The sequence below is a fragment of the Pan paniscus genome, chromosome 19 (genome assembly GCF_029289425.2).
Source record: "Pan paniscus chromosome 19, NHGRI_mPanPan1-v2.0_pri, whole genome shotgun sequence".
Classification (NCBI taxonomy): Eukaryota; Metazoa; Chordata; class Mammalia; order Primates; family Hominidae; genus Pan; species Pan paniscus.
The window spans coordinates 82,984,213-83,011,643 of NC_073268.2; the positions used below are offsets into that span (position 1 = coordinate 82,984,213).

General features: G+C 52.9%; 1 protein-coding gene and 1 long non-coding RNA gene across 2 annotated transcripts in view; one reads left to right on the plus strand and one right to left on the minus strand.

Moving 5' to 3' along the window:
- Window positions 1-2,146: 2,146 nt before the first annotated feature.
- Window positions 2,147-9,545, minus strand: LOC117976590 (uncharacterized). Its single transcript, XR_004667315.3, has 2 exons — window positions 9,158-9,545; window positions 2,147-5,824 (listed from the first exon to the last, which is right to left on the minus strand). It is a non-coding gene; the product is annotated as an uncharacterized LOC117976590 (long non-coding RNA).
- Window positions 9,546-9,689: 144 nt separating this feature from the next.
- CACNG4 (calcium voltage-gated channel auxiliary subunit gamma 4) overlaps window positions 9,690-27,431 on the plus strand; it is a 68,464-nt gene continuing 50,722 nt past the window's right edge. The window contains exon 1 of the mRNA XM_034942754.4: window positions 9,690-10,115. Within this exon, the coding sequence (XP_034798645.1) occupies window positions 9,896-10,115 (220 nt within the window). The 5' untranslated portion in view covers window positions 9,690-9,895. The remainder of the gene's footprint in view (window positions 10,116-27,431) is intronic.

Below are 27,431 nucleotides of genomic sequence, written 5' to 3' on the forward strand. Positions count from 1 at the left end.
CCCAGCACATGTAACTGTTTAACAAAGTCAAGCTGCTATTAATCATCTTCCATCACGAACCCATCTTCCGGGACAAGAGACTGCTGGTGTTGAGTATGCAGAGCAGCCCAGCAAGGCAGCCGGCCAGGCAGCTGCTTCCAGCCATGCACAGAACTGGGACCTTGGAACTGTTACCTCCCTTACCTGTAGAACAGCCTCAAGGTCTCACCTCTGGGTACCAAGGCTGCAAGAGGGCAATTCAGTCCTTACCTCTGGGTACCAAGGCTGCAAGAGGGCAATTGAGTCATGGGCCATACCACTCCCCAGGTGATGACACTCCCAACAGATACAGCACCAGTCAAAGAACATCTCTCTGAGGCCGGGTGCGGTGGCTCACACCTGTAATCCCAGCACTTTGGGAGGCTAAGGTGGGCAGATCACCTGAGGTCAGGAATTCGAGACCAGCCTGGCCAACACGGTGAAACCCTGTCTCTACTAAAAATTCCAAAATTAACCGGGCATGGTGGTGCATGCCTGTAATCCCAGCTACCTGGGATGCAGAGGCAGGAGAATCACTTGAACCTGGGAGGCGGAGGTTGAAGTAAGCTGAGATTGTGCCACTGCACTCCAGCCTGGGTGACAGAGTTAGACTCCGTCTCAAAAAAAAAAAAAAAGAATATCTCTCCTTGAATTTTATTTTGTTTTATTTTATTTTAATTTATTTTATTTTATTTTTGAGATGGAGTCTCGCTCTGTCGCCCAGGCTGGAGTGCAGTGACGCAATCTCAGCTCACTGCAAGCTCCGCCTCCCGGGTTCACGCCATTCTCCTGCCTCAGCCTCCCAAGTAGCTGGAACTACAGGCGCCTGCCACCATGCCTGGCTAATTTTTTGTATTTTTAGTAGAGACGGGGTTTCACTGTGTTAGCCAGGATGGTCTCGATCTCCTGACCTTGTGATCCGCCCTCCTCGGCCTCCCGAAGTGCTGGGATTACAGGCGTGAGCCACCGCGCCCTTCCTCTCCTTGAATTTTTAAAGGATCTAGAGCATTTAAAGTATCTCCTCTAGGAAGCCAATGTGTCTCCCATCCTGTTTATCTGGAAATGGTCTGCTATCAGATTCAGCTGAGAGTAGAGCCAGATGCGAGTGTTTGAAAACTCACTCTGCTTGGCACCGCCCTGGGTGGGCCAGGGTGGCATGGAGAAGCCCTGAGGCCCACCACAGTCATGCAGGGAGCAAGTGCTTCTGGGCAGACACCCCAGTGATCCTGCAGACCACTTGAAGAGGCCCCCAAGGCCCCAGGAGCATTGCTCACTCATGAGTAAATTCGATTTCTTATTTTGTGTTATGTACATCTCCTGGTGACATCTGCTGATGCCAGACCATCTTGCCTGGGTCAGCAGGGCACCAATGTCTTCTTCAAATCTCATGGCAGCTCTACCAAAGCAGGTGCCACTCTGCCAATGGATTGCTGGGATGAGTGGGCCTGGAAGAGTTGAGTTGCTTGCCATAGCCCTTTTTGTATACCACACTTTGCCGCCACTTCCTGGACAAGAAAAGAATTTGAAGAGAGTTTTGGCAACTGACAGCAACGATTTCTTTTCTTTTTTTTGAGATGGAGTTTCACTCTTGTTGCCCACGCTGGAGTGCAATGGTGCGATCTCCGCTCACTGCAACCTCTACCTCCCAGGTTCAAGCGACTCTCCTGCCTCAGCCACCCAAGTAGCTGAGACTACAGGTGCCTGCCACCACGCTGGGCTATTTTTTTGTATTTTTTGTATTTTTAGTAGAGACAGGGTTTCAGCGTGTTGGAATTATTTTATAATAATTCGAGGCTGGTCTCGAACTCCTGACCTCAGGTGATCCACCCGCCTCGGCCTCCAAAGTGTTGGGATTACAGGCGTGAGCCACCGTGCCCAACCAGCAAAAATTTCAATAATGTCTTCATCCCCAAGAAGACCCACATAGGTTCCAAGGAGACAATATGAACCAATAGGGAGGGCTCTGCTAAAAGGGGAAAAAAAACAACAACAGTATTTCTGGATTAGATAAATTAATGGGTCTGTATTACGAAGGGTGCTGGAGTCCAGTGACATCAGTGGTTGTTGGCAGTTGAGGATAAGCAGTAGCTTCAACTTAGTTGTCAGGGAGTATTAACGAGCAACATAATAAAAGTTATTGCTTATTTAGTAAGTATTTAAATCAAAATTATAAGCACAGGTTCTGTATACAGATCGCAGAGGTTTAAAATCAGGCAACGCTTGGCAAGCAATTTACCTTCTCCATGCCTTCGTTACCTTTTGGTAAAATGAGGTCGATAACAGTATCTATCTCAAAGTATTTTGGAAAAAATCAAATAAGTTAATGTATGGCCAAGCACGTCGAATAGAGCATGATACACACAAAGAGCTCAGTAAGCATTAGCTATTAGCATTTTTGTGTGAATGTTTTCCCTGGGCTTACTGACTCTGCATGATAACCAACGCAATGAGGCCGGTGTTTGGTTTCCCGTCTTACTGGGGCCCAGAGAGGTTCAGCCACTAGTCCTAGGCCACACAGCTGCAAATGACAACGCAGAAGTGGAAACGCAGGTCAGCCTGAATCTGATGACCTTTCCTTTCTACCTCATCAAAAGGCTTTGGAGATAAAAGCAACGAAGACCCAGCAGCTCTTCTGCGACAAGCAGGAATCACGGACATAGGAGGCAGAGGGCAGGGAGTCAATTGATAGCCGCAATCCAGAAAGATGTCTGCAGTATAGAGCAAGCCTTGCCACCCAGTAGCAAGCAGAGCTCCAGGAGGGCTGAGACCAACCCACCCCCGACCCCCCAGCAGCCAGGTGAGAGCCCAGGGAGGCTGGAGATGAAAAGGAAGGTGTGGTTCTGAAGGCGAAGGTACCTGAACCTCCATGGAACCAAACCTTTCATTCAGCAACCAAGCCCTTAGCAGAGTTGCACATAAAACGCGCCCTCTTCTTCCAGCCCCTGCACCAGGCTGTTATATTTTAGGAATTAAAAGCTCCGCTCTGGTAAAAGCACAAATGACACATGTTTGCTGAAGAATGTGCTGTCACTGACCAGCCTCCCCGCCCCCTCCCGCACCTGTTTTCAAACGTTTCAGCCTCTGAGTGCAGACGATCGCCTCCTCGGGGTTCTTCTCAACCCTTTGAGAGTCTGCTCAGTCTCAGAGGCCAGCTGTGGACAAAGGAACCTCTCGGCCTGTTTGTCCTGTAGAGTGTTTTGAAAAGAATGTTCTCAGAATAACCAGCTGATGCTAAAGCGTGCTGGGCCGGAAGCTTTGGCCAAGCCAGGCCGTTAATATCAACATGCTCATCAACCGGGCTAGTTCCAGAACAGATTCTAGCAAGAGAGGCCGCCTGCAGGGCACAGTCCATACTGGGATCCGGTTTGCAAACACACAGGTCTGGCTAAGCCCACACGGACTTCACTCACAGTTCACTGTGTTGTTTGCTGTTTAAGGGTACTGGGTTTTTCTGCCATCACAGTAAATGGAAAATGCCCAGGAGAGGGTAGCAGCCAGAGGCCAGAGGCATCTCAGAGGGGCCACTGGGTACCTGGGTCAGGGGCTGGCCCTCCGCCCTCCACTCTGGCCAGCATCAGGGCAGGTGCTGGGGGTAATAGCCAGGAGGGAGGAAGAGAAGGGTGGGCTCCCAAGGCTGGTAGCTTCTAGAACCTGCCTGCCATCAGCCCAGCTCACTCCTATCTGCCCAGGAAATGGGGAGCCTTCTCCAAACCCCCAACTCCAGACCCACTGCCAACAGCTTAAAAAGCACAGCTGTTTCCTAACCTCTCCACCCTCATGTGAATTTTATTATTATTATTATTATTTTTATTTTTAGATGGAGTCTCGCTCTGTTGCCCAGGCTGGAGTGCAGTGGTGTGATCTCGGCTCACTGCAACCTCCACCTCCTGGGTTCAAGTGATTCTCCTGCCTCAGCCTCCTGAGTAGCTGGGATTACAGGCGCCTCCCTCCCCCTCACCCAACCATACCTGGTTAACTTTTTTGTATTTGTAGTAGATATGGGGTTTCACCATGTTGGCCAAGCTGGTCTTGAACTCCTGACCTCAAGTAAGCCACCCACCTCGGCTTCCCAAAGTGCTGGGATTACAGGCGTGAGTCACCACACCTGGCCCCTCATGTGACTTTGATCATCATTTGAACTTGATTTCATCTGGATAAATATGTGAGGAGGAGCAGGGGAGGAAGAGATGGGCAAAGAGGCCTCTGTGCCCTTCAGGGAGTGGGGTGCAGTGTAGTAGCAGATGGAGCCCAGCTGTGCTCCAGGCAGAGCTGGGTTCAAATCCTGGTTCAGCCACTTGCTCTCTGTTTAGCTGCGAGTTCACCACTTACACAATGGGGATAAAAGTGTCCTCTTTATGTGGTTGTTGTGATGGATAACTGAAAGGAGAGACTCAATGACTGGCACCCAGAGGACACTCACAAAATGCTATCTCCCTTCTCTCTGCATTTCTAGGTCCTGGCCTGGCATGGAGATGGTGAGTGTGCCACTGTTTTATCGCAGCTGAGCTGGAAAAAAAGATGCTGTGTATCCAGCTTCCATCACCTTGAATAGGATATCCGTGATAAGCAAATGAAATGGAATAAACTTGAATACATAAAGCCATGTAGCATTTTCTGATCTCCCTCAAAGGAGTCTACTGAAATACTGAAGCAAAAAAAAAAAAAAAAAAGAAAGTTATCCTTGCAGCGTGCATAATCTGATGGAGGGGAGGCTGGTAGGACCCGGATCTCCAGGCATTCTTCTTAAAGGCTGAGCAGGCTGGATGGGTTGCAGATAAGCCTCCACACCGAGCCGAGCCCCGGAATCTTCTGAGCCTCATCCCCAAGCCTTGGCTATAGAAACTAGAAATCATGCTTTGTGTCAATTCACCTGAGATCTCACCCAGGCTCCTCAAATCCCCTCACTAAGCCTTCTGAAATCACCAGAACCATCTGCTTTGGGTTCAGAAATGAGATACTACAAAAGTTGACACACAAAGGTCATTATTTCTGGAGGACAAAGGGGTAAAACAAAGCTTTTCCTAAAGGCTTTGGGAGCTACTGCAGAAAGCGACTGCGTTCCCCTGGCTGGTGGAGGGCCTCTCCCGTCTTCTCGCCCGGGCTGCAGATGGCAGCCAGCTTGGCCACTTGGACGTGCAGGTTATGCAATGTGAGCATCCTAATACCGTCTTCCCCTCCCACAGCCACCACCCGGCTGCCTCACCCTGGAGCTGGGATTGTCCAGGGCTCTGGGCTCATTAAGGCTCTGTCTTCACAGCCAAAGTAAAGTGAAGAATTGAGGTAATTACCTAAATGATTCAGTAAGGAGGAAAGACACCACCACGGGTGGAAAAAGATAGTTTGGGAGACTGGTCCAAGTGACTGGCAAATATCGCCACCTCCTCAGCTGGCAAGGGAGGTAATAATACACGTTTACTTGTTCACACCCCCAGCAGTAACATTTATATGGGCGGTGGGGGGCAGTTCATGGTGGGAGAGGATGCCAAGTGTCCAGTCTCTCCAGAACAAGACCAGTCCAGGACCTCCTCCTAGGCAAGAGGAGAGCACATCCCTCCCTTGATTCTGGAAGTGTCACATGGGAGAAACTCCAGGGTCCTCAGGCAGCAGTTAAATACTGTCATTTAGAGTTCTGTAATCTGGCTGAGCAGAAATTTCCAGATTTAAATTGTGCTCACCCAGGCATGATGAATGGTCTCAGCCAGTCTTGGGTTTGCTCCAGCTCCCTGCGCCGGCGGTCAAGTCCTTATGCGACTCCACAGTCTACACCCTCATCACCGCAGGACCAAGTGCAGCCGCCAGTGGGTGTCTGCAAACAGAAAGGCAAACTGCGGAGCTCCCGTTGGGGTCCCCCTGAATTAACAGGTAATAATAATGACACAGCCCAGCAGTACTTAACAATGGCAAAGAGGCTGTTTAGCGTCCTTGGAAAAACTCTGGCCTTGAAGTCACTGAGATTTGAGCTAAGATCTGACCCCACCATCCTCCAGGTGTGAAACCTGGGGCAAGTTACTCAGGTCTCTGCACCTCAGATTCCTCTAGTGTTGTCAGGGGGTGATAAGTGAGAATTAACAGTGAATGTAGGCTGGGCACAGTGGCTCACACCTGTAATCCCAGCACTTTGGGAATCTGAGGCAGGTGGATCATTTGAGGCCAGGAGTTCGAAACCAGCCTGGACAGCATGGCAAAACCCCGTCTCTACTAAAAATACAAAAGTTAGCCCGGCATGGTGGCACACACCTGTGGTCCTGGCTACTCAAGAAGCTGAGGCAGGAGGATTGCTTGAACCCAGGAGGTACAGGTTGCAGTGAGCCAAAATCGTGCCACTGCACTCCAGCCTGGGTGACAGAGTGAGACTCCATCTCAAAAAAAAAACCACAACAAATTTTTTAAAGTGGATGTAATATATGCCTCCTAGACAGTGTTGGGCTTACTGTCTCTAAAAAAAGGCAGAAAAGCCAGAACTTACTGCCCAGTCCACAAACGGTGGCTAAGCGTAAACCACACGAAAAGGGGCTTTTTTTTTTTGAGACAGTGTCTCACTCTGTCGCCAGGCTGGAGTGCAGTGGCGTGATCTCGGCACACTGCAACCTCCACCTCCTGGATTCAAGCGATTCTCCTGCCTCAGCCTGCGGAGTGGCTGGGAATACAGGCGTGTGCCACCACACCCAGCTAATTTTTGTATTTTTAGTAGAGACAGGATTTCACCATGTTGGCCACAATGGTCTCGATCTCCTGACCTCGTGATCCACCTGCCTCAGCCTCCCAAAGTGCTGGGATTACAGCCATGAACCACCACGCCCGGCCCAAGGTTGCTTTTTTTTGACCCTTGAAACAACTTTTTTTTTTTTTTTTTGAGACAGAGCCTCACTCTATCACCCAGACTGGAGTGCAGTGGCATGACGTTGGCTCACTGAAACCTCCGCCTCCTGAGTTCAAGCGAATCTCCTGCCTCAGCCTCCCGAGTAGCTGGGATTGCAAGTGAGCACCACCACGTCCAGCTAATTCTTTTTTTAGTAGAGACGGGGTTTCACCATGTTGGCCAGGCTGGTCCGGAACTCCTGACCTCAAGTGATCCCCCTGCCTTGGCCTCCCAAAGTGCTGGGATTACAGGCGTGAGCCACCGTGCCCAACCAACCCTTGAAAAACTCGGCAAGTTGCACTAGACAGGTATCCTTTTCCCAGGTGGTTTCGGCTCATCCAGATCACCTTGCTAGTCAGTCCCGGAGCCAGCATGAGAAGGTGACTGACTTGGCTTCTGGTCCAGTGCGTTCTCAACTCTCCCACACACTTTTCTGCAAGTGGAGGAGCGAGAGCTGGTCTACCAAGGTTCTGATGAAGGAAGATTTTGGTTTTGTCTCCCATGGGATGAACATGAGGACTGCTTGCTTGGAGGAGGGCCCCACCACCTGTCATCTCTGCCATCTAATAGGTGATTGGGGGAAGCTGCTGCTCTCCACCCCCAAAGATCAGGTTCATGCAACTTACATTCATTTGCTTCTCCCAAAGTCCCTGAGGAAGGCTGCAAGTGGGACAGGGTGGAGGGGGATGTTCCTGAGTAACCCAGTGGCTGGCTCAGGATATGGGTTTTCACACCGTGCTTTGTGGAACCCGGGGTCTAGAGAGGTGCTTTGGGGGCTGCAGTGCGTGTGTGTGTGGGTGAGTACCAGGGCCCTGGGCCCCTCATTCAACCAGAGCCATGCCAGCCCTTACCTACAAGGCTAATTGGTAGGAGACCTGGTTTGTTTACATTGCGCTTCCATTTATGATTTAATTTGAAACAATGATTTGTTAGAAGAGGAAGAAGAAGAAGAAGAGATGGAGGAAGATGAAGAGGAAGAGGAGGAGGAGGAGGGGAGGAGGAGGAGGAGAGAAGAACTTGGGATTCATTTTCCTGGAGTTTCTGAGAACAGAACCTAGACTTAATCCTAGTGGCTGTTAGGGTTGGAGGTGGGTAACCCTGTTCTGGGTCAGAGCAAACCATCTCACACCTTCTGGTCCACTTAGACATACATTGGGCACCTGCTGGGTGCAGAACTCCAGATCCGGTGGCAGGTGGGTTAAAGTAAATTAGAGGTGATGACCCTCGTCCTTTGTGACTTGGAAAGCAGAATAGACACCCCAAGGGCAGAAGGGGCCAACAAACAATCACTGTCACAGCCAGCCTGGTCCTCAGGCTCTGTCACCTTGTGATGTTTGTTTTTTCCCTTTATGTATATGATCTATTCCTCCCAATCAGACTATAATTTTCCAAGTGGCAAGAAACAACTCTCACTCAGCAAACATTTGCTAAGCCCTTACCGTGTATGCCAGTCACAGGAAAGGCTCACAATCTTGTGGGACAGAGAACAGTGATTTCAACACGGGGAGTGGGGACCAGGGAAGGTGCCACAAAGAAAGTTAAGCTTCATCTTGCAAGAATAGCAGCACTCCCTATACCTTTTTCCATATCCTGGGGTCCAGTGCAGCCAGGGATGCCAACAACAGGACCACCTGGACATGTCAAAGGGCGCTGCACCTCCTGATGCTGGGCTCTGAGAACCTCCTGGAGGGAGGGGTTTGGAGCTGGGTCTGGAAGGAGGAGCCCGGACCGGCTGCCTGGAGAAGGGAGTGTGTCCAGGTTGGGATCACGGCCAGCAGCAAAGGCAATTAAGTGAAGCCAGCAGGGGTTGGGGGCAGAGGCTGACAATAAAGGCCAGGGGAGGGAAAGCCGGTTAAGCTCGAGCAGAGCAAAAGGCAAAACGAAATAAAGGCATTGCGAAAGGCTGGGAGAGACAGGGAAAAGGCTGGCGGGTGGAGTGTTGGAATCTAACACAACTGGAGTGTCCCTGGACTCTAGCAGTAATAGACCCTCAGAAATGTGAGCACAGAGGAGCGCCCCATCTTCAATCTCAGCCTTGCCACCACTCCAGAAAGCAGAGACCCTGTGTTCTCCCCAAAGGACTTCTCGCTGTCATCGCCCTTCTCCCTCAACCCCAAGTCAGGGTCCTTCCAGGCCCTGCAAGGGGATCTGGAGGAGCATGAACCACCTGGGTTGGGGAGGGGCCTGGCCCGGGCCTGGCGTGGCTTGCAGGGTCTGGCAGCTGTGTCCCACATCTGGGGTTTCAGGAATTCTGACCTGAACACGCACTCCCACACTCACCTTCATCACCAGGTGAACAGGCACAGAGGGGAAAGGAGGGACACACCCACCCACGCCCTCCTCCACAAATTAAAGAATCCGCAGGGCCGTCGGAGGGGAGGCTGGATGTCCTGGGCGGGTAAGAGAGGTGGCTGGAGACGCGCTTTCCCTTCGGTCCTCCTGGGGAACACTTCCCTCGGCTTCCTTCACTCCAATAATGTGAATGAACTGGGAGAGAGAGAGAGAGCGCGCGGGCGCGGGGAGGGGAGGGGAAAGGAGGGGAGGGGAGGGGAGGCGAGGGGAAGGGAGGCGAGGGGGAGAAAATCCTGGCTGGGGAGAGAGGGGAGCGCAGAGGAGCGCACAGCCGGGCGGGGGCCGAGGCTCGAGGGGCGGCGCCGAGAGGAACGGGGCGCGGGCCCGGAGCGCGGCGGCGGCGGCGGCGGGGGAGGCGCGGAGGGCGCAGGGCGGAGGCGCGGGCCGAGGGGGGAGGGCGAGCGGAGAGGGAGGAGCCCCCGGCCGCCGCCGCCAGCCCGCCCGGCGGCCGCGCAGCCCGCACTCGTCGCCGCGCCTCGGAGTTTGAGCCCCAGCGCTGCCGGAGCGCAGGCACGCCCGGGGCGCGGGGTCGGAGCGCGCAGCGCGGCGCCGCCCCCCGGCCCTCGGCCCCCCAACCCCGGCGCCCCCGGAGCGGCGCGCGGAGGGAGGAGGGCGGGCGGGCGCGGCGGGCCGGGCCGGCGGGCGGCGGACTATGAGGCGCCCACCATGGTGCGATGCGACCGCGGGCTGCAGATGCTGCTGACCACGGCCGGAGCCTTCGCCGCCTTCTCGCTCATGGCCATCGCCATCGGCACCGACTACTGGCTGTACTCCAGCGCGCACATCTGCAACGGCACCAACCTGACCATGGACGACGGGCCCCCGCCCCGCCGCGCCCGCGGCGACCTCACCCACTCTGGTCTGTGGCGGGTGTGCTGCATCGAAGGTACGGCCAGCCCCGACCCCTCGCCGCCACACACACACACACACACACACACACACACATATACACACGCGCGCGCGCACACACACACGCGCACACACTGCCCGGCGCGCGGGCCGGGGAGAGGGTGGGCGCGGCGCTGGCTCCGCGCGAGACACAAAGGAGCCGGAGCTGGCGGGCGGGTCCCTTCGCGGCCAGCTGTGCATCAGCTCTGGTCCCTCTCGGCTGGGGACCTCCCCAGCACACCGATCCCACAAACTCTCCACGCGCACACCCCCTCGCCCACAGACACAATGAAACACACCGAAACTCAAGCAGGCGCGCGTAGCCCGGGACCCGAGCGATCCCCAGGGGCCGCGCCGGCACCCCCGGGGGAGGTGGAGGCTGGCGAGGGGGCGGGAGGAGGCTGGGGTTGGGGGGAGCGGACGGGAGGGGGGGAGGGGTTGCTTGGCAACCGGTGTCTGTGCTATTGCTATGGGAACTGGCCATCCTGGGGCGGGGCCGGCCGGGGGCGGGGCGCGTCGGTGCCGCTGGGCGCTTTCTACAGGCTCGGGCTGAGGGGTGGGGGCAGAAGTAGGGGCAGAAGTAGGGGCGGGGGCGCGGTCGGAGCCAGGGTAGGGGCTGAGTTCCTAGCGGATCTAGGGTAGCTGGGTAGGCCCAGCCTGACGCCCGCCTCGTCTCCCACGGAGTCACCGGCCCGCTCCTCGCTGTGCGGTGGGGTGGTAAGGGGAGCGACACCGAGTCTCCCCCAACGGAGACAGCGACCTCGGTCGCGGCCCCTCAGCAGGGAGGCTGCGGAGACCTCAGTAGGAAACTAGGGTGTGCAGGACCGATCTGCGGACCGGGAACAGACTGGGAGGGGCGTGGTCATCTCGTCGGAGCTGGGCGCTGCGACCCCCAAATGCGACTGGAGGCTGAGTAGTAGGTGTCATGAGGCTGGAATGCTAGGGGACCAGGATTTCAGCCCCGGGACCGTGGGGACAGCTCCCTACTGGGGAGGGGCCTGGATGCCTCCAACGCCAAAATGCGCTCGGCTTCGGCGCCTTCCGGGCGCCCTTCTGCCCGGCTGCGGAACTTGAACTAACAGGTGGCTGGGGAGGGGCCACCTGGTCCCGGCAAGGTTGGGCACAGGTTTGCTGCTTAAGCGTGGCGCTCAGATCGGGGACCGGGTGGAGGGAGTTGGTGGGGGCTTTCCTTTGATTTTTCAAAAACCCTTGGACAGAATTCCCTCTTTCTTTTTCGGTAACCTTTCCCCGCGTGTTAACTCCACCCCTCGGTTTTTCGGGAAGTTCTCCCACACACCTAGCCTTCCTTACTGCAGTTCCAACCCCTGCACAGAGTTCAGCCGCGGTTGTTTCTTGGTGGAGGTTGGCAAGGAGCTCTTAAAACCATAGCCCTTTTCTGGCCGCATTTGAAGTCATCTGAAAAGAGGCTTTGTGAAGCTGGATCTGCTTAGTGAAGTCAACTTGGCCCCCTTTTCCCCTCCAGACCATGCTTGTTCTCATCTCATCGGGGATCCTGCCCACCTCTGTCTCCCACCCCTACTCCCAAAAGAGGCTGCTTTGCCCTTTGCAATTTGGAGCCTAATGGCAGGGCTGAGTGGAGTCTGCAGGTAACAGAAATGTGCAATCAGTAGTTCGAGAAACACAGCCACACAAAAGAGCCAGTGGGCTCATGATCACACCCTCCTCTTTTCTTTTGAAAAACATCATTTTTAGTGTGCAATTGCTCAGATCACGAACACCTACTCCTCTCCTCTGGAGAATGTACCCACGTCACTACCTGCCACAGCACCTGAGCTGGATACAGAGCAGGGGCTGCAATGCCCCATATTCCACCTCACAAGCAAGTTCCATCAGGTGCCATCTGCCTGGCACAGTAAGTCATAAGTCATGCCACTGGCACGACCCGAAGGCATGTGTGGACCCAGGGCCTTCCAGTTTCCCAGTGGAAATTCTGAAACTAACTCCTCCCCGCCAGCAAACCTGGCTTCCTTTATTAATTCCTCATGCTAATTAGGATTAATGCTGCACTTAGCATCTTGCCAGCTGCCTCGAGCCATTTGCACTTCGGTGTTCATCAAGAGAGCCCCAGGCTGATCTGGGCAGCTGGCTCCACTAGCAGAGGGAGCCATCTGGGGGACCTCACCGAAAGAACTGGGCTGCCTGTGTTATTCCCCAATGCTCAGTGGTTCTGAGGGCCAGAACATCCTTGTGGCACCCAGGGCTGGGAGAGTGGGTTCAAGATTCCTTGGCTAGAATCATTGCAGTCCCTCAACCTGGGTGGGAACTGACAGCTTTTCTCATAAAAAGCACATCCCTAGACCAACAGCTCTCAACCACCTGACACCTCACCTCCTACGATGCCTCCACCTGCCAGCAAGTAGCCAGAGCTGAGGCCTGGACAGCACCTTAACCCTAGGCCACTTTCTGGGGACATGGAGGGAGGGTTACCTCCGTGTTGGCTTTCATGTATAAAATGCATTGTTTCCACCTGTTCTCTAGAAAAGTATTCCAAAGCATTACCTCCAAAGCAAAATGAACAGAAGAAAATGAAAAAATCAAACCTCTGGGCTGAAACTAAAGAAATACTGCAGCAGGCAGCTAATAAGACTCCGAGGATAAAGGCAGAACTCTGAAGGGTTTGCTGGCAACTGGCAAACAACAGATACAGTTGCATGTTCGTGTCTTATAAATGATGTTGCCGGGCCAGGAAGCCCAGCCCTCTGTGTGCTTAAGGTATCCATGCATTCTGGCAGGGCTACGTGCAAAAGACTGCTGCTCCCAGCTTCACCAGGGCTGACCTTGTCTTAGCCTCTTTCTACCCCTCAAATCAAAGTCTCTCCCTTCTGCCTGCCCCTCTGCTGGAAAGTGTCCAAAATACTCAAGTGTGCACAGCCTTGTGCACATTACCGCGTGGCCTGCCCATGACAGCCCTGGGAGGACGCTACCTTCACCCCCATCTGCAGATGAGCGAGGGAGGTGCAGAGAGGTTCAGGGACTTGCCCAGAGGCGCCCAGGTAGGAGGCAGCCGGGCCAGATTGGAGCCTTTGTCTCACTACAAAGCTCTTCTCACCAGATCATCCTGCCTTTTCCCAAACAGCTTCTGGGTTGCCATTAAAAATAGACCAAGTACTTGACTACCCAGTGGAGCCCAGCTCTGAGGTTGGGCTGGCGGCAGCATGAAGGCATTAGAAGTGAGGATGCACAACGGATACATAAATTGCGTAACACACCTTTTCCCTTCTTTTCTCTTCCCTTCCCTTCTTTTCCCTTCTCCCTTTTTCTCCTCCTCTCCTCTCTTCTCTTCTCCCCTCCTCCCCTCTCTTCTTCTTTCCCTCCCCTTCCCTCACCTTCCCTCCCCTCCTCCTCTCCCTCCTCTCCCCTCCTCCTCTCCCTCCTCTCCCCTCCCCTCCTCCTCTCCCTCCTCTCCCCTCCCCTCCTCCTCTCCCTCCTCTCCTCCCCTCACCTTCCCTCCTTCTCTCCTTCCTCTCCTCCCCTCCCCTTCCCTCCTCCTCCCTTCCCTTCCTCTCTTCTCCATTCCTCTCTTCTCTCCTTTTCTTTCCTCCCTTTTCCTCTTTCTCTTTCAGTCTTTGTCTGTGTCTCTCTCCCAATCTGTTTCTCAGTCTCTCTGTGTCACTATCTCTATCTCTTTCTCTTTTTTCTCTCCTTCCACTGTGTGCTAGACTGGTCGCTACAGTCAGTCATCTCCCTGCCTTCTGAGACACTCACCTCATTCTTTATATCTTTGGTGACACCCAGCCAAGCCTGAGGACATAGGAAAGGGGTAGTAAACCTTTCTTCAAGGTTTATCAAAGGCATCACCAACCAACATTTGTTCAATCTCATGCATTCTGGAATTCAGTGGGTACAGAATGTAAGCAAACATCACAGAACATGTACTCTTGCCAGGGGCAGAACAGCCCGTGTAGACGTGGAAGGGAAGAGGAGACTCTGGGCCCAGAGGGCAGCAGCTTGTGCCACATGCCAAAGCCCTGCCACCCACACCAACTCTAGAGAACTCACTAGAGCCACCCAGTCCCCGTGCTGCCATCAGGAAAGCTCTCCACCCAAAGAGAAGGGTCCTGGCGCCTCAGCCGTGCCCCTCCCCCAACCTGATGGAGAAAGTTGCCTCCAGCATGCCCACAGCTCTGCCAGGGCCTTAATATAGCAGCCTTGATGCCAGGGTTGGCCCCCGCGCCTGTTTTGTGCCAGCTCTGTGCTGGGTACTAGTGGGGGAAGTTATGGAGAAGGTTCTGGAACCTGAGAGTGAAGGAGTTCTTTGCCCCAGTCACGTTCACGTGTCTCACCTGGGCAGCATCTTGCACACCAGTGTACCCAACCTTTCTTCCCACCATGGCACACTGAGGAAGAGGAAGCATTAGCCCTGCACCCTGGGGAGGGGATTGAGAAGACAGCCATGGATGTCTCCCAAGGGGCCCCAGCTGCCCCGAGCCCCGCCCAGGTGCCCACAGGTGGGAGGCTTTTTCCAAAGAATTTCCTGAAACTCCTTCCTGGTGGGTCAGCTGCATGGCTCTGTCTTAAACCACACTCCCTACATAGGACCATTCAGAGAGGTTTCATCAAATAATAGCCTTTCTCCACCCACTCCAGGCCTGGTGCTGGGCTTGAAACTTTTCTTATCTGTGTTTGCTTTCATTTTCTCTTGAAATAACCCAGAGGCAGCCTGTCCAGTCAGGCCCAGGTGGGTGACAGCGTCAGAACAGGCACCCCTTCCCTGACACGCTAAGTACCACCGGCTAGAATCCTCACCCTGGACCCCCTTTGCCCTTGGGTGCTAATTATCACAGCCATCACTATGGAAGACCTTCATGCAGGACTCACATTCGTGCATGTAATTGCCAGCAACACCTCAAGGTAGATATTAATTATTTGCCTTTTATAGTTGTAGAAAATGAGGCTTAAGACGTGCACAGCTCCTGAGTATTGCATCTCATTCCCCGGATCACGGCCAAGGTGGAACATAGGAGCTCTTCTGTCCACTAGTCAGGGGAAATCCTTTATTGGAACCATGCAGATTTGGAAAGGGCAGGTAAGGGGGTTGTTGGAGTCAGCTTGGGCTGACGTCATAAAATATGATAGACTGGGTGGTTTAGATCACAGATGTGAACTTCTCATAGTTCTGGAGGCTGGGAAGTCCAAGATTAAGGTGTCACTGGACTCAGTTCCTGGTGAGGTCCCTCTTCCTGGCTTGCAGATGGCCGGCTTCTTCATGCAAGTTCCACAGGGCATAACTCAGGAGCACCAAGGGTTATGGGTTTAGCATCAGCTGCCCCTCACACCAGGGCAGGTTTTCTCAGCCTTTGCACTGCTGACATTGGGGCCAGATCATTCTATTAAAATGCTCACATGGTGGAGAGAGAGGGCGCCAGCTTTTTGGTCCTTTCTTACAAGGGCATTGGTCTGATCATGACCCTCACAACCTCATCTAAACCTAATCACTTCCCAGAGGCCCTGTCTCCAAATAGCATTGTTTACACAGAGGATTATGTCTTCATCGTATGTATTTTGGGGGCACACAGACATGTGTCCATCACAGACATGTTCTCGCCCTGTGTCTGCTTCACAGCTGGTGCTTACTCTCCAATCATTCAGGAAGAGGCCCTTCAAAAAGTCTCAGTAGGAAAATCAGCAGATCTTTAAAATAAATCCCCTGTGTCAGTCTCCACCAACAGCCCAGACTCTGAGGATTTCCAGGACATAGTGACAGAAGTGCCGAGTAGGAAGGGGCCTCGGGTCACCAGACCCTGAGTGTCAGAGGCGAGGAAGCCACAGCTAAACTGGAACAGCAATGTGCAGGGGAGGGGGCCTGGGGGGCCTCTGTCTCCTCATCTGAAAATGGGGCCTGACTGTTCTGGAACACTCCTCCCACCTCTCACTCTCTGTCACACAAACCCCGGAAAGCCTCTGCCCATAGCTTCCACGCTGACGGTGGGTCGGTGTGGCCTCATGGAGGGTCCTTGCTGGAGGAGGGGTTTCCAGCCGGAAGAGCCTTGTGGAGGTTACTTAGTTCAGTGACTTTCGACCCTTTTGCTGCTGAGACACACACGGGCTACAAGTCACCCGCCTGCTGGGTGTGCTGCTGTTCCCTCATTCATTCTTCCAGCACAGGCTCACTGAACACCTGGTCTGTATTAGACATGCAGGGCTCAGGGTCACAGCTGCAGAAAGGACAGACAGGTTCCTGCTGTCCTGGAATTGATACTCCTATGTATGAGGCAGTTGGCACTTCTAGGTGCAGATTTATGTTACGGTGAAAACAGAGCAGGGGGCGTGTGGGGAGCGGCTGGAGGGGGCCGCTGTTGGCTGGTCAAGGGGACAGGAAATTGTCAGGGAAGGTCATGTTTAAGCCAAAACCTGAACCAGAAAAAGGACCTGGAGGGAAAACCTTCTAGGAGGAGGAAAGGGCGAGCCGAGGCCCCGAGCAGGAGGGAACCTGGTGAGGATGGAGGAGAGGGAGCAAGGAAGAGGTCAGGGGGTGGGCTGGGGAGGCTCTGAGGTCAGGGTCAGAAGCCTGCTTTATTTCACATGAGATCGGTGCTATTGCAGAACTTCGGGCAAGGAAGTACGGGGATCTGGTTTATGTTTTTAGCAGACCTTCTGACTGCATTTGGAGATGGAGATATCAGGAGGCAGGGGAGGCTACCAGGAGACCCATCTGGACATTGTGGCAGACTGGAGACCTGGGGCTACATGGCAGCAGCAGAGATGGGAGAAGTGGAGGGATGGCCCGGAGAAAGGGATGAGGAATGAAGGGTGACCTCCCAGATTTGGGGCCACAGCAGCCGGCCAGGCGACAGCACCATGGCCAAGTAGGGAAAGACAGAAGAAGGAACAGTTGTGGGAAAGAAAGTTAAAGGTAAGCCCATGGGGGTGCCAGGTTCTGACACTACTGCCTGACACCCCACAGCCTAAAGTAGTGCTGGACAGTTCCATAGAGCATAACTCAGGAGCACCAGGGGTTATGGGTTCAGCATCGGCTGCCCCTCGGAGCAGGGCAGGGTTTCTCACCTGTAGCACTGCTGACGCTGGGGCCGGATCCTCTGTTACAGGAGCTGTCCCGTGTGCTGTAGGTGTTTAGCAGCATACCTGGCCTCCCCGCACTGGAACCAGTAGCGCTCCTCCTTCTCCAGCTGTGACAACCAAAAATGGGCTCAGACTTTGCATATGTCCCTGGAGGACAAAACTGCCCCCATGGAGAACCTCTTGAATCTAGGGGAAGCATCGTTTAGGGTTGCAGGGACAAAGGGCAGAGGGGGAAGGCATGATTCCTGGTAGCTGGAATTCCAGTCACTTCACTTCCCTTCGAGAAAGCACATGGGGCCTGGCGCGGTGACTCACGCCTGTAACCCCAGCACTTTGGGAGGCCGAGGCAGGTGGATCACCTGAGGTCAGGAGTTCAAGACCAGCCTGGCCAACATGGTGAAACCCCGTCTCCGCTAAAAATACAAAAATTAGCCGGGCGTAGTGGTGCAAGCTTGTCATTCCAGCTACTCGGGAGGCTGAGGCAGGAGAATTGCTTGAATGTGGGAGGCAGAGGTTGCAGTGAGCTGAGATCCCACCACCGCACTCCAGCCTGGGTGACAGAGTGAGACTCTGTCTCAAAAACAAACAAACAAACAAAAAACAGAGGCCAGGTGCAGTGGCTCACGCCTATAATCTTAGCACTTTGGGAGGCCAAGGCGGGTGGATCACCTGAGGTCAGGAGTTCGAGACCACCCTGACCAATATGGTGAAACCCCCAACTCTACTAAAAATACAAAAGTTAGCCAGAATGGTGGCGGGCACCTGTAGTCCCAGCTACTCCTGAGACAGGAGAATTGCTTAAACCTGGGAGGCGGAGGTTGCACTGAGCCGAGAGTTCGCCACTACACCCCAGCCTGGGCAATAGAGCAAGACTCCATTAAAAAAAAAAAAAAAAGTGAAAGCACATGTAACACAAGTGGGGAAAGCGATCCTATCAATGGGATGACCTGGCATATGCTTTAGGGGCTAGCCCCAGTCCTTTATTAATAGTAATGCTTTCCCTACCCACAACGCCCAGAAGGCGTCCACCATGGAGCTGAGAACCACAATGCTGCCCAGTTCTTATGCTGTGCAAGCCAGGGAAGCTCAAGACAGGTGAGGCAGAGTGACTTACGCAAGGTGGCATGGCTCAGGAGCAGAAAGTGGCTGTGGGGCTGCCTGGCTGGGGCTCTGTCCCAGCATAACCTCCCCTTGGGTGCGTACCTGGGCAAAGGTTGGGCAACACACAGCCACCGTAGCGTGGGGCAGCAATAGGTGCAGAACAGCGATGGAAACTCCCTCCCGTGGTCTCTGTGCCTCGGGCCTCCATCGCGGTTAACCTGCATAGTCTCAGAGAAGCGGCACTGCCCTCCATGACAGCCTCCCCTCAACAAGGATGCTCTCTCCAGCGGGTGCATGGGCTTGGTCTCCTGGGAAACAGCTTCAAAAAGGGAACAAACTGGTTCTAAGCTCCAGGGAGAGGCCAGGGAGGGCCTGCCTGGATCTGCCCCCAACGTCCCGTCCCCCAATTCTTGTTCTGTATCCCCATGAGACTCCAGGAAGTGCTGCGCGAGACTCTCTTTTCTGAACTGCGAGGCAGGACATGGTACCAGACAAAGGACTTTTTTTCTAGCATTATCAACTTCCTCCAGTGAAAAACTTTTCAAAGCTGTGCAAGTGACATCCCGTGATTTTACTGTTTGTTTACCTCTTCCTTCTTCAACCATGAAAGGAAGAAAGGGACAAGATAAATAAAGAGACGAGGGACTGGGGCGGATAGAAAAATCAAGTAGGAAAATGAGAGATGATGGCTGCGTCCAGCTAGTGTCCACAGTACCCACTGCAGAAGCCAGCTGGGGGCCGAGGCAGGCCACAGCTTTGTCGCTGAGCTTCCTGGAGGCCAGGACAAAGAAAGGAGTGTGGCCAGAGGTGTGTTCACAGGGGGCATACAATAAAAGGGGAATATTTCATAATAGAAGCCCAGCTCTTCCTGAAACAGAGGCCTAGAAAAAATGATGCCCCTTATTCGAGGGACATTCTGTTAAAATGGACTCTGTTGAAAAGGCAGCATGGGGTAGGGGAAAGAGGCCAGGCTTTGGGGTTGGACCTCTAGAGTTCAAGACCCCAGTTTCCAGGCAGCTGTGTAGCTTTGGGCAGGTTAGGTGACCTCTCTGAGTTCTTGTTGATGTCTGGAAAGTGGGATAATGAGGCAGTGAATGGAAAGGTGCCCAGCACATACCTATGGATGCCCCCCGCGCGGAGTGCTCGTTAGGATACCTCTGGGTGGAATCAGCGGTCCCTGGTGTCTGCATTCTTCGAGGCTCCTGGGTGTGAGCCTATGAGGTGGAGACAATGACAGACTGAGCTGCCAACCCCGAATGTGCACAGGGGACCCTTCTGGTGAAGCACCACAGCCTTTACAAAGCAGCCACTTCCGCCCCCACAGGCCCCAGGCTCTCTGCAGGCTTTTCCCAGGGTCCATCTGGAGTTGGGCTTGAGTCAAACCCTTTCCTCCCCCATTAGTCCACGTGGAAGCCGCCGCATCAGATGGCTTTGCGGTGCATGGGCTTGCAAGGGCTTTGGACTTTAACTGGAGCTGCTCTTGCACCCCTCCCTCCCTCCCACCCTGACGCTATGCCCTGCCTCTGAGGACTATAGACCCAGAGCAAGCTCTCCACGTCACCACATCCAACATGGCCTGCTTGCTACCATGGCAAGCCCACAGAGGTGGAGGTGTCAGGAAATGCTGTTTAACTGCCTCTCCTCCTTCCACCACTATCACCCCATTTCTGAAAGAGAATGTGGAAAGGTAGAGGGCAGTTTCTTGACTCAAGCCCAGCTCCAGACAGAGCCTGGGAAAAACCAAATGAGTAAAAATCATCAGTCTCCCTGGCTCACCTGCCACTAGCATCTGTCACCTCCTGGGCCCAGGGACACAGGAAGGGGCTGGATCTTCATTCCAGCTCCCCCTTTCCTCCCCACCATGAGTCCACATGGAAGCAGCAGCATCAGACGGCCAGCATTGAAGCCACATGGCCCCGGGTTTGAGTCCAGACTCCCACTTGTCAGCTGTGTGTCTTCAGACAAATTGCCTAACCCCTCTGAACTTTGTTGTTCAGAGAGCAATTTTTCCTTCATTGTTAAGTTAGGAGCATCATAGAATCAACCCTGGGGTTGTTGTGAAGTTATATGAGAAAAAACATGGAAAATACCCCTTCTCGTGCCTGGCACCTTATAGATATTCAAAACATATCATCGCTTTCTCTCTATTTCCATGTTTCCTGAACCTTGGAATTTTTCCCAGAAGACATAAGTTGCCCAAATTTTGTAAGCTGCCCCAGGTCAGCTCACCAGCCTGCAGGGTCCAGGAATGGAAGAAGCTGAGCCCCCCCAGTGGAGGCCATGGTGTTATTTCCTCACCTCTCAGAGGCAGGGCGTTCTGAATGGCTCCTGTGAACTGCAAAATCAGAGACTGAGGCTCTCAGCTGGGAGCTGAAAGAGGGCCTAGCACCCAGGCTGTGGCTGGGCTGGGGATGGCAGCCACCCAGGTGTGTGTTCCCAACATCACATTTTCTGGCACAGTGACTTTGCCAAGTGCCCTAGCCTGGCCCCAAGGAGGCAGAGAGGAACTGGGGAACTTCCAGTAGCCTCAGGGGTGGGAACTGAGTGCCCAGATTGATACTCAGGAACAGAGACAGCGCTCGTGGGGGTCGTGGCTGACCCACGCATCTCCCTGTCACTTACCGACACCTGCCGAGAGCCCTGCCGCGTCAGGTGACCTCCCAGTGTCTCAGGGCCAGGGCCAGGGTAGAGGAGGACAAGGCACCGGAGTGAAAACCATCAGGATTGGAGTCAGGGGACCTGTGGCCTGGTCCTGACTCCGCCACTCGCCATCTGGACAGTCTTTGGCTTGTCACTCAACCTCCTAGAGCCTCGGTTTGCTCGGCTGTCAAATTGGCAAATAAAACCTGTCCTCCCCTCCCTCCTCCCTCTGTCTTTCCTCTTTCCTCCTGTCGTCCTCCCCTCCCTCCTCCCTCCATCCTCCCCTCCCTCCAACTTTTCCATCCCTCCATCCTTCCCACCTCCATCCCTCTCTCTAACTTCCACCCTCCTCCCTCCAACTTCCCTCCCTCCTTCCAGCTTTCTTCTATCCTCTCCATCCTCCCTCTTTCCCTCCCTCCATCCTCCCTCCCTCCTTCCTCTCTTTATTCTTTCTTCCTCGTCCCTCCCTCCCTGCATCTTCCATTCCTCCTTTCTCCTCCCCATCGTCCCTCCTCCCTGCCTTCATCTTCTTTCTATGCCTGAGTCCTCCCTGCCCCGCCCCACCCCCAGGGTTCTGTGAACATCCAAGCCAAGGATGTTTGCGAAAGTGCTGTGAGAAGCACAGCAGCCGTGCTCCCACAGAGGCACCACACAGGACACAGTGACTTCAAGCTCCTTTTCTTGGAAACACTGTTGGCTGTGGCCTCTTTTCCCTCTGACACCTTGGCAAGGAGGAGCCTGCTGGTGGTAACCTCACACGTCGGCTGTGCTTCCCGCCAGTGTGGTCTCGCTTGGACAGCACCGCCCCCTCCGTCTCCAGCCCACTCAGTCACCAGTTCATCCATCCAGCAAATGCTGCCAAGAGCCTGCTCTGTGCCTAGCAGAGACAGAAGTCCCTCTCCTGCAGCATCCCTCGGGGTTCCTTTCACCCTCCCCAGGCCTATGGGCTCCACCTCCGGCACACGCCCACTGCCTTCCTTCCCTCCACCTCTCTCCATCTCAGAGCACTCCCAGCTCTGTCATCTCTTGCCTGGATGCCCGCTGTAGAGTCCTGACTGGTCACTCTCCCTGCTCTCCACACACAGCCAGAAAGAGCTTGTAAAAATATCAACCAGATCACATCATTCCCCAGCTCAGTACCTTCTGGTGAGACCACATCCCTCTGTGATAAAGTCAGGCTCATTCCCTGATACCCAAAGTCCCATGGATCCAGCCCGCCCCACGGATCCAGCCCGCCCCACTCTCTGACTCTCCAGGAGCTTCGTGCGCAGAAGGGAGTCGAAGATGACATCTGAACTAAGTCTGTGTGATGGTCAATAGGACGGGGGTTGTGGGTGGGGGGTCGATGAGACCTGCATTTGAATCCTGCTCTGCCCTGTGTTAGCTCTGTGACCTTGGACAGACTCCTTAGCTTCTCTGGGCCTCAGTTATTTTCTCATCTGTAAAATGGGGTTATAATGATAGACCCTCCCCTCCCCCATCTCATCAGATGATCAGAACGATTAAATGAGATTGGACATGGGAAGCCCTGAGGGTGGCCCGGGCACCACGGGGCAGGGAGCAGAGCTGGGTGCAGAACCAGACCTCACCTCTCTCTTGTTTTTTTCTGAGAGCTACCACACGCACCTGCAGGGCCAGGGGCTGCCTTGGAGAGCAGAATTACTTAAAACTGTGTCGTCCTTAGGTGTTTGTGGGGCACCTGCTGAGTGCCTGGCTTCAGGCCGGGCATTGTGGGCACAGAAAGCCCCCAGGGTATTTACTCTCGGGTTCTGGGGACCCTGGGGCACCAGCAGTAGGACAGACACCATACAGGGCACGATGTGGAGAGGGCAACAGAACACGTCCTAGATGTTAGGGGCTCCTCCCGGACGCCCTAAGGAGGCCTATCCCATAGGGTTGTCAGGAGAATCAGATGGGAAATACGCACAGGGCTCCCCGCACATCTGTCTCACCGTAGACCTGAAATAAACAGCAGCTCTTTTGCTTGGCGTCTTGGAGAGGAGGTAGGATATGGTGATAAAGGGCCCAGATCCCAGAGTGAGTCAGGGTTTGAATCCAGGATCTGCCTCCTACTAGCTGTGGGGCCTTAAGCCAGTCATTGCACCTCCTTTGAACCTCAGTTGCTTTCTCTGCAATATGGGGTTGTTAGCGATACCTGCTATGCACGTTTGCTGGCAGGAGTCGCGATAAAGTAAGTGCTTGCTTTGGAGCTGGCGTAACATGTGTTCAATGCATGGTCGTTATTCTCATCTGCTAACCCCAAAAATACATGGTACATGGGGACAGGGGAGGGGACCCAGAGTGAAGATGGGTCTCAGAGGAAGGGGGGCTTTGGTTCTTAATTCCCAGGGTTCCTCCTGCCCACTTCACCCCTCCCCCACACACCAAAGCACAGGCAAGAAAAGGACACAGATCCCCAAAGACTCCCTGAGGACATTTCAGGACACCCAGGCTCCCTTCCAGGGGCCGGACAGTCCGGCCAAGGCCATGTCACCAGCTCATCATTAACATGCGATGGGGGAGGGATGCCCCGTACTCGCTTCCGGCCCTCAGCTCTGAAAAGCCTGATAACAAGTGCACATTGACGGCCCAGGTTCCCCAGGGTGAGCACGCTGTCCCTGCCTCGCATCTGAGCCTTCGCCCGAGACATTTTCTCGCTTCAGCAGTTTGGCATGTCATACAAAGGGGCTCTGATTTTTCCTGATATCCAACTCCTCTTGCATGAAAAATGGCTTTGGTTGTCTTTCTGCCTGCGGATTCCTGAGTGTGAGTGGAGGCCAGATGCCTGGTGGGCAGAGTGTCCTCATTTGCTTAACCGTTTGGAGGATCTCCCGTCTTCTACCTTGGTGGCCACCTGTGGCCTGTGGCCTTGAGGTTCAGTGTCTGGGGGAGTTCCCTGCTGGCTGCAGGCCTGCCCCGCACCCTCCTTCCAGCCAACCCCCTTCCCTCACCCTCGTGGTTTCTGATGTGTCTCCAGTCTTCTTTGAGCTGCTGCCATTCTCACAGTCCCGGTCACCACACCCACACGGCCAACCTGAGGTTCCTTTTTGTGTGAGCATCCTCTGCAACCCAAACCCATTTTCCCCATTCCCCAGTGCCTTCTTCTCTTCCTCTCGTCCCTCTTTCTCTCCTTTCTTCCTTGTATTTCTAATTAATTCTTCCCCTTTTCCCTTTGAGTCTGCCATCTTTGTAAACCACGCAAGCCCTCTCCTGCTTCCTGTTCAAGTCAGTCTTTTGAGAGTTCTTGAAGCATTTCCTAGATAAAAATGTATTATTTTAACTCTGTGATTATTAGGAGGGTTATTAAACATGAAGAGAATTCTATTAAGTGGCAAATTGAGTGAGCCAAAAACCCACAGATGTGGAACCTTTGAAGATCATCTGGTACGAAATAGATGTGACTGTACCAGTGGCTGCTTTATCAAGCTGGGAACAAATATTGGAAGGAAATTCACCAAAATGTTAAACTGATGGTCATGGGAATGAGGAGTGACTTATCTGATCTCCTTCTATCTTTTTTCGAACTTCTGTGATGCAGAGAGGAAAAAATATAAACCCGATATTTAGATGAAAAGCATCCCAAGCCCAGTCTCCAGACAGATGAATGGGTGTGTATGCCGATTTGACACGGCTGGTGTTTGTTCTTTTCATGCTTTTTTTTTTTTTTTTTTTTGAGATGGAGTCTCACTCTGTAGCCCAGGCTGGAGTGCAGTGGCGCAATCTCGGCTCACTGCAACCTCCACCTCCTGGGTCCCGGTTCAAGTAATTCTCCTGCCTCAGCCTCACAAGTAGCTGGGATTACAGGCACGTGCCACCATGCCCAGCTAATTTTTGTATTTTTAGTAGAGATGGGGTTTCACCATGTTAGCCAGGCTGGTCTTGAATTCCTGACCTCGTGATCTGCCCACCTCGGCCTCCCAAAGTGCTGGGATTACAGGCATGAGCCACTGCACCCAGCCTGTTCTTTTTATTCTTAAATGCATCCAGGAACACGCTCCCAGGCACTATGCCCAGCGACTTCTTGCCAGCATTTTATTACAGGCCACTTCTGACTTATAACCAAATTGATTCCTGGATCAAAGCCTTTGCGAGCCAACCACAGTTGAATCTTTATTTCCTGTAAGCACAATTTCCACATTGGGCTTCCATCCCTAGAAATCCATCTCCTACAATAAAAGTGCTAAAACTGACCATGAAAGTAAGTGAGAAGGAAATAAAACCCAGATCTATGCTTTTACAAACCTTTATCACATGTGTAAACCTAAGTACTTAATCGGAAAGCTGTGTCATGAGAGGCCCCTCAGGGAGAATTTTTCTGCCCGAGTCAGATGGCTCAAGATTTCTTAATATGTGACTCCGATGAAGTTTGAGCAGAAGACGCTTGCTTTTTTAAATTATTTCCCTAGGAAATTGTCCTGTGGCAAGCTTAAGCAGACTTCATTGCACCAAAAATCTTCAAACTCTTTAAAATAAAAGATTCTTTTACCTCAAAAATTTTCCATTGACAATTCCCTTTGTGTAAATTCTTTTTTTTTTTTTTTTTTTTTTTGAGACTGAGTTTCACTCTATTGCCCAGGTTGGAGTGCAGTGGCACAATCTCATCTCACTGCAACCTTCACTGGGTTCAAGCAATTCTCCTGCCTCAGCCTCCTGAGTAGCTGGGATTACAGGCGTGCACCACCACACCTGGCTAATGTTTGTATTTTCAGTAGAGACAGGGTTTCACCATGTTGGCCAGGCTGGTCTCAAATTCCTGACCTCAGGCGATCCGCCTGCCTCAGCCTCCCAAAGTCCTGGGATTACAGGCGTGAGCCACCGCACCCGGCCTTGTTAGAAACATCTTTGCATTTCTTCCAGAGGTTCCTCTAAAAGAACAAAAAAAAGAAAAAGTAAATAAAAAGAAAAAAATCTTTGCATGGTGAATACTGGAGGAAAGGCAGTTTCCAATGTGACTCGTGCGACCCTGAAACAATCCCTCACTCTTTGTGGCAGTGAGTCAGTTGACCCTTCAAATGTCCATCAATGCAGAGACACACGCTTCCCCTTGCGTCTTTGTTGCCAGGTGCTCAGAATGTTACCTTCCGTTCTTAGCAAGAGTTTCAGTTAAGGCAGAAGCGCAAGGGAATATGGAAGGAGATGCTGATCAAGTCCAGCATCCTCCAGCTGAGATTCCCAGTACTAGGACTACAAAATTATCCCTCAGTTCTAATCAAATTTGCTACCTTCAGTAGTAATGTCTGTTCCTTTCTTCTTGCTCAGTCTTTCCTATAGCTGAAAACAAAGCAATCATCTTCGACCCTTAATAGCCCTTCATATTCTTGCAAGCAGTTTTTTTGGGTCCTTCTTTGGTCTACCCATCTTTGGAGGAAAGGGAAGGAAATTTACCTGGTTTTTTGTTTTGAAACCTAGTTGCTTTCTCTAGACTGTGGCTTGAAACATACAAGCCTTTGTGCAAAGCACTGGGTCAGGGTTGGGGGTGCTGGGGCCGAGAGAACCACAGGAGACCCACTCTGTTTGTCATCAGCGGCCTCTTGAGCCGCCCGTGAGTAGGACGGTGCTCAGGCTAGCCCGGCAAGGTCCCCTCCGCCCTAGCTGCTTATCCATTCAACACCCTCCTGCTGGCTCCTCTGTTTAGAGTCCAGAATTATGAATAGTTTAAAAAATAAGAGCAAATGCCTGCTAAGCCCTTGCTATGCACCAAGCACATTATGTATTATCTCAAGAACTTTCCATATGTTATCTCAACTTATCTTTGTAACAGCTATAATTTCACACTAGTTAATTACTTAACTATGATTTAATCACATTTCAGGTATATTATTGCAGAAAGAGAGCTAACTCTTATAAAAAAAATTTTTTAGAGATAGGGTCTCACTCTGTCACACAGGCTAGAGTGCAGTGGTGGAATCATAGTGTGTCCAGAGTCGACTCATTCTGATGGGTTCGTGGTCTTGCTGACTTCAAGAATGAAGCCACGGACCTTTGCGGTGAGTGTTACAGCTCTTAAAGGTGGCACGGACCCAAAGAGTGAGCAGCAGCTAGATTTACTGTGAAGAGTGAAAGAACAAGCTTCCACAAGTGGAAGGAGACCCAAGCGGATTGCCGCTGCTGGCTAGGGTGGCCAGCTTTTATTCCTTTATTTGTCCCCGCCCATGTCCTGCTGATTGGTCCATTTTACAGCGTGCTGATTGGTCCATTTTACAGTGTTGATTGTTCGTTTTACAGAGTGCTGATTGATCTATTTTACAGAGTGCTGACTGGTCCATTTTACAAACCTCTAGCTAGCCACAGAGTGCTGATTGGTGCGTTTTTACAGAGTACCAATTGGCGCATTTTACAAACCTGTAGCTAGCCACAGAGCGCTGATTGGTGCATTTTACAAACCTCTAGCTAGCTACAGGGCGTTGATTGGTGTGTTTTACAATCGTAGCTACAGAGTGCTGATTGGTGCATTTTACAATCCTCTTGTAAGACAGAAAAGTTCTCCAAGTCCCCACTCAACCCAGGAAGTCCAGCTGGCTTCGCCTCTCAA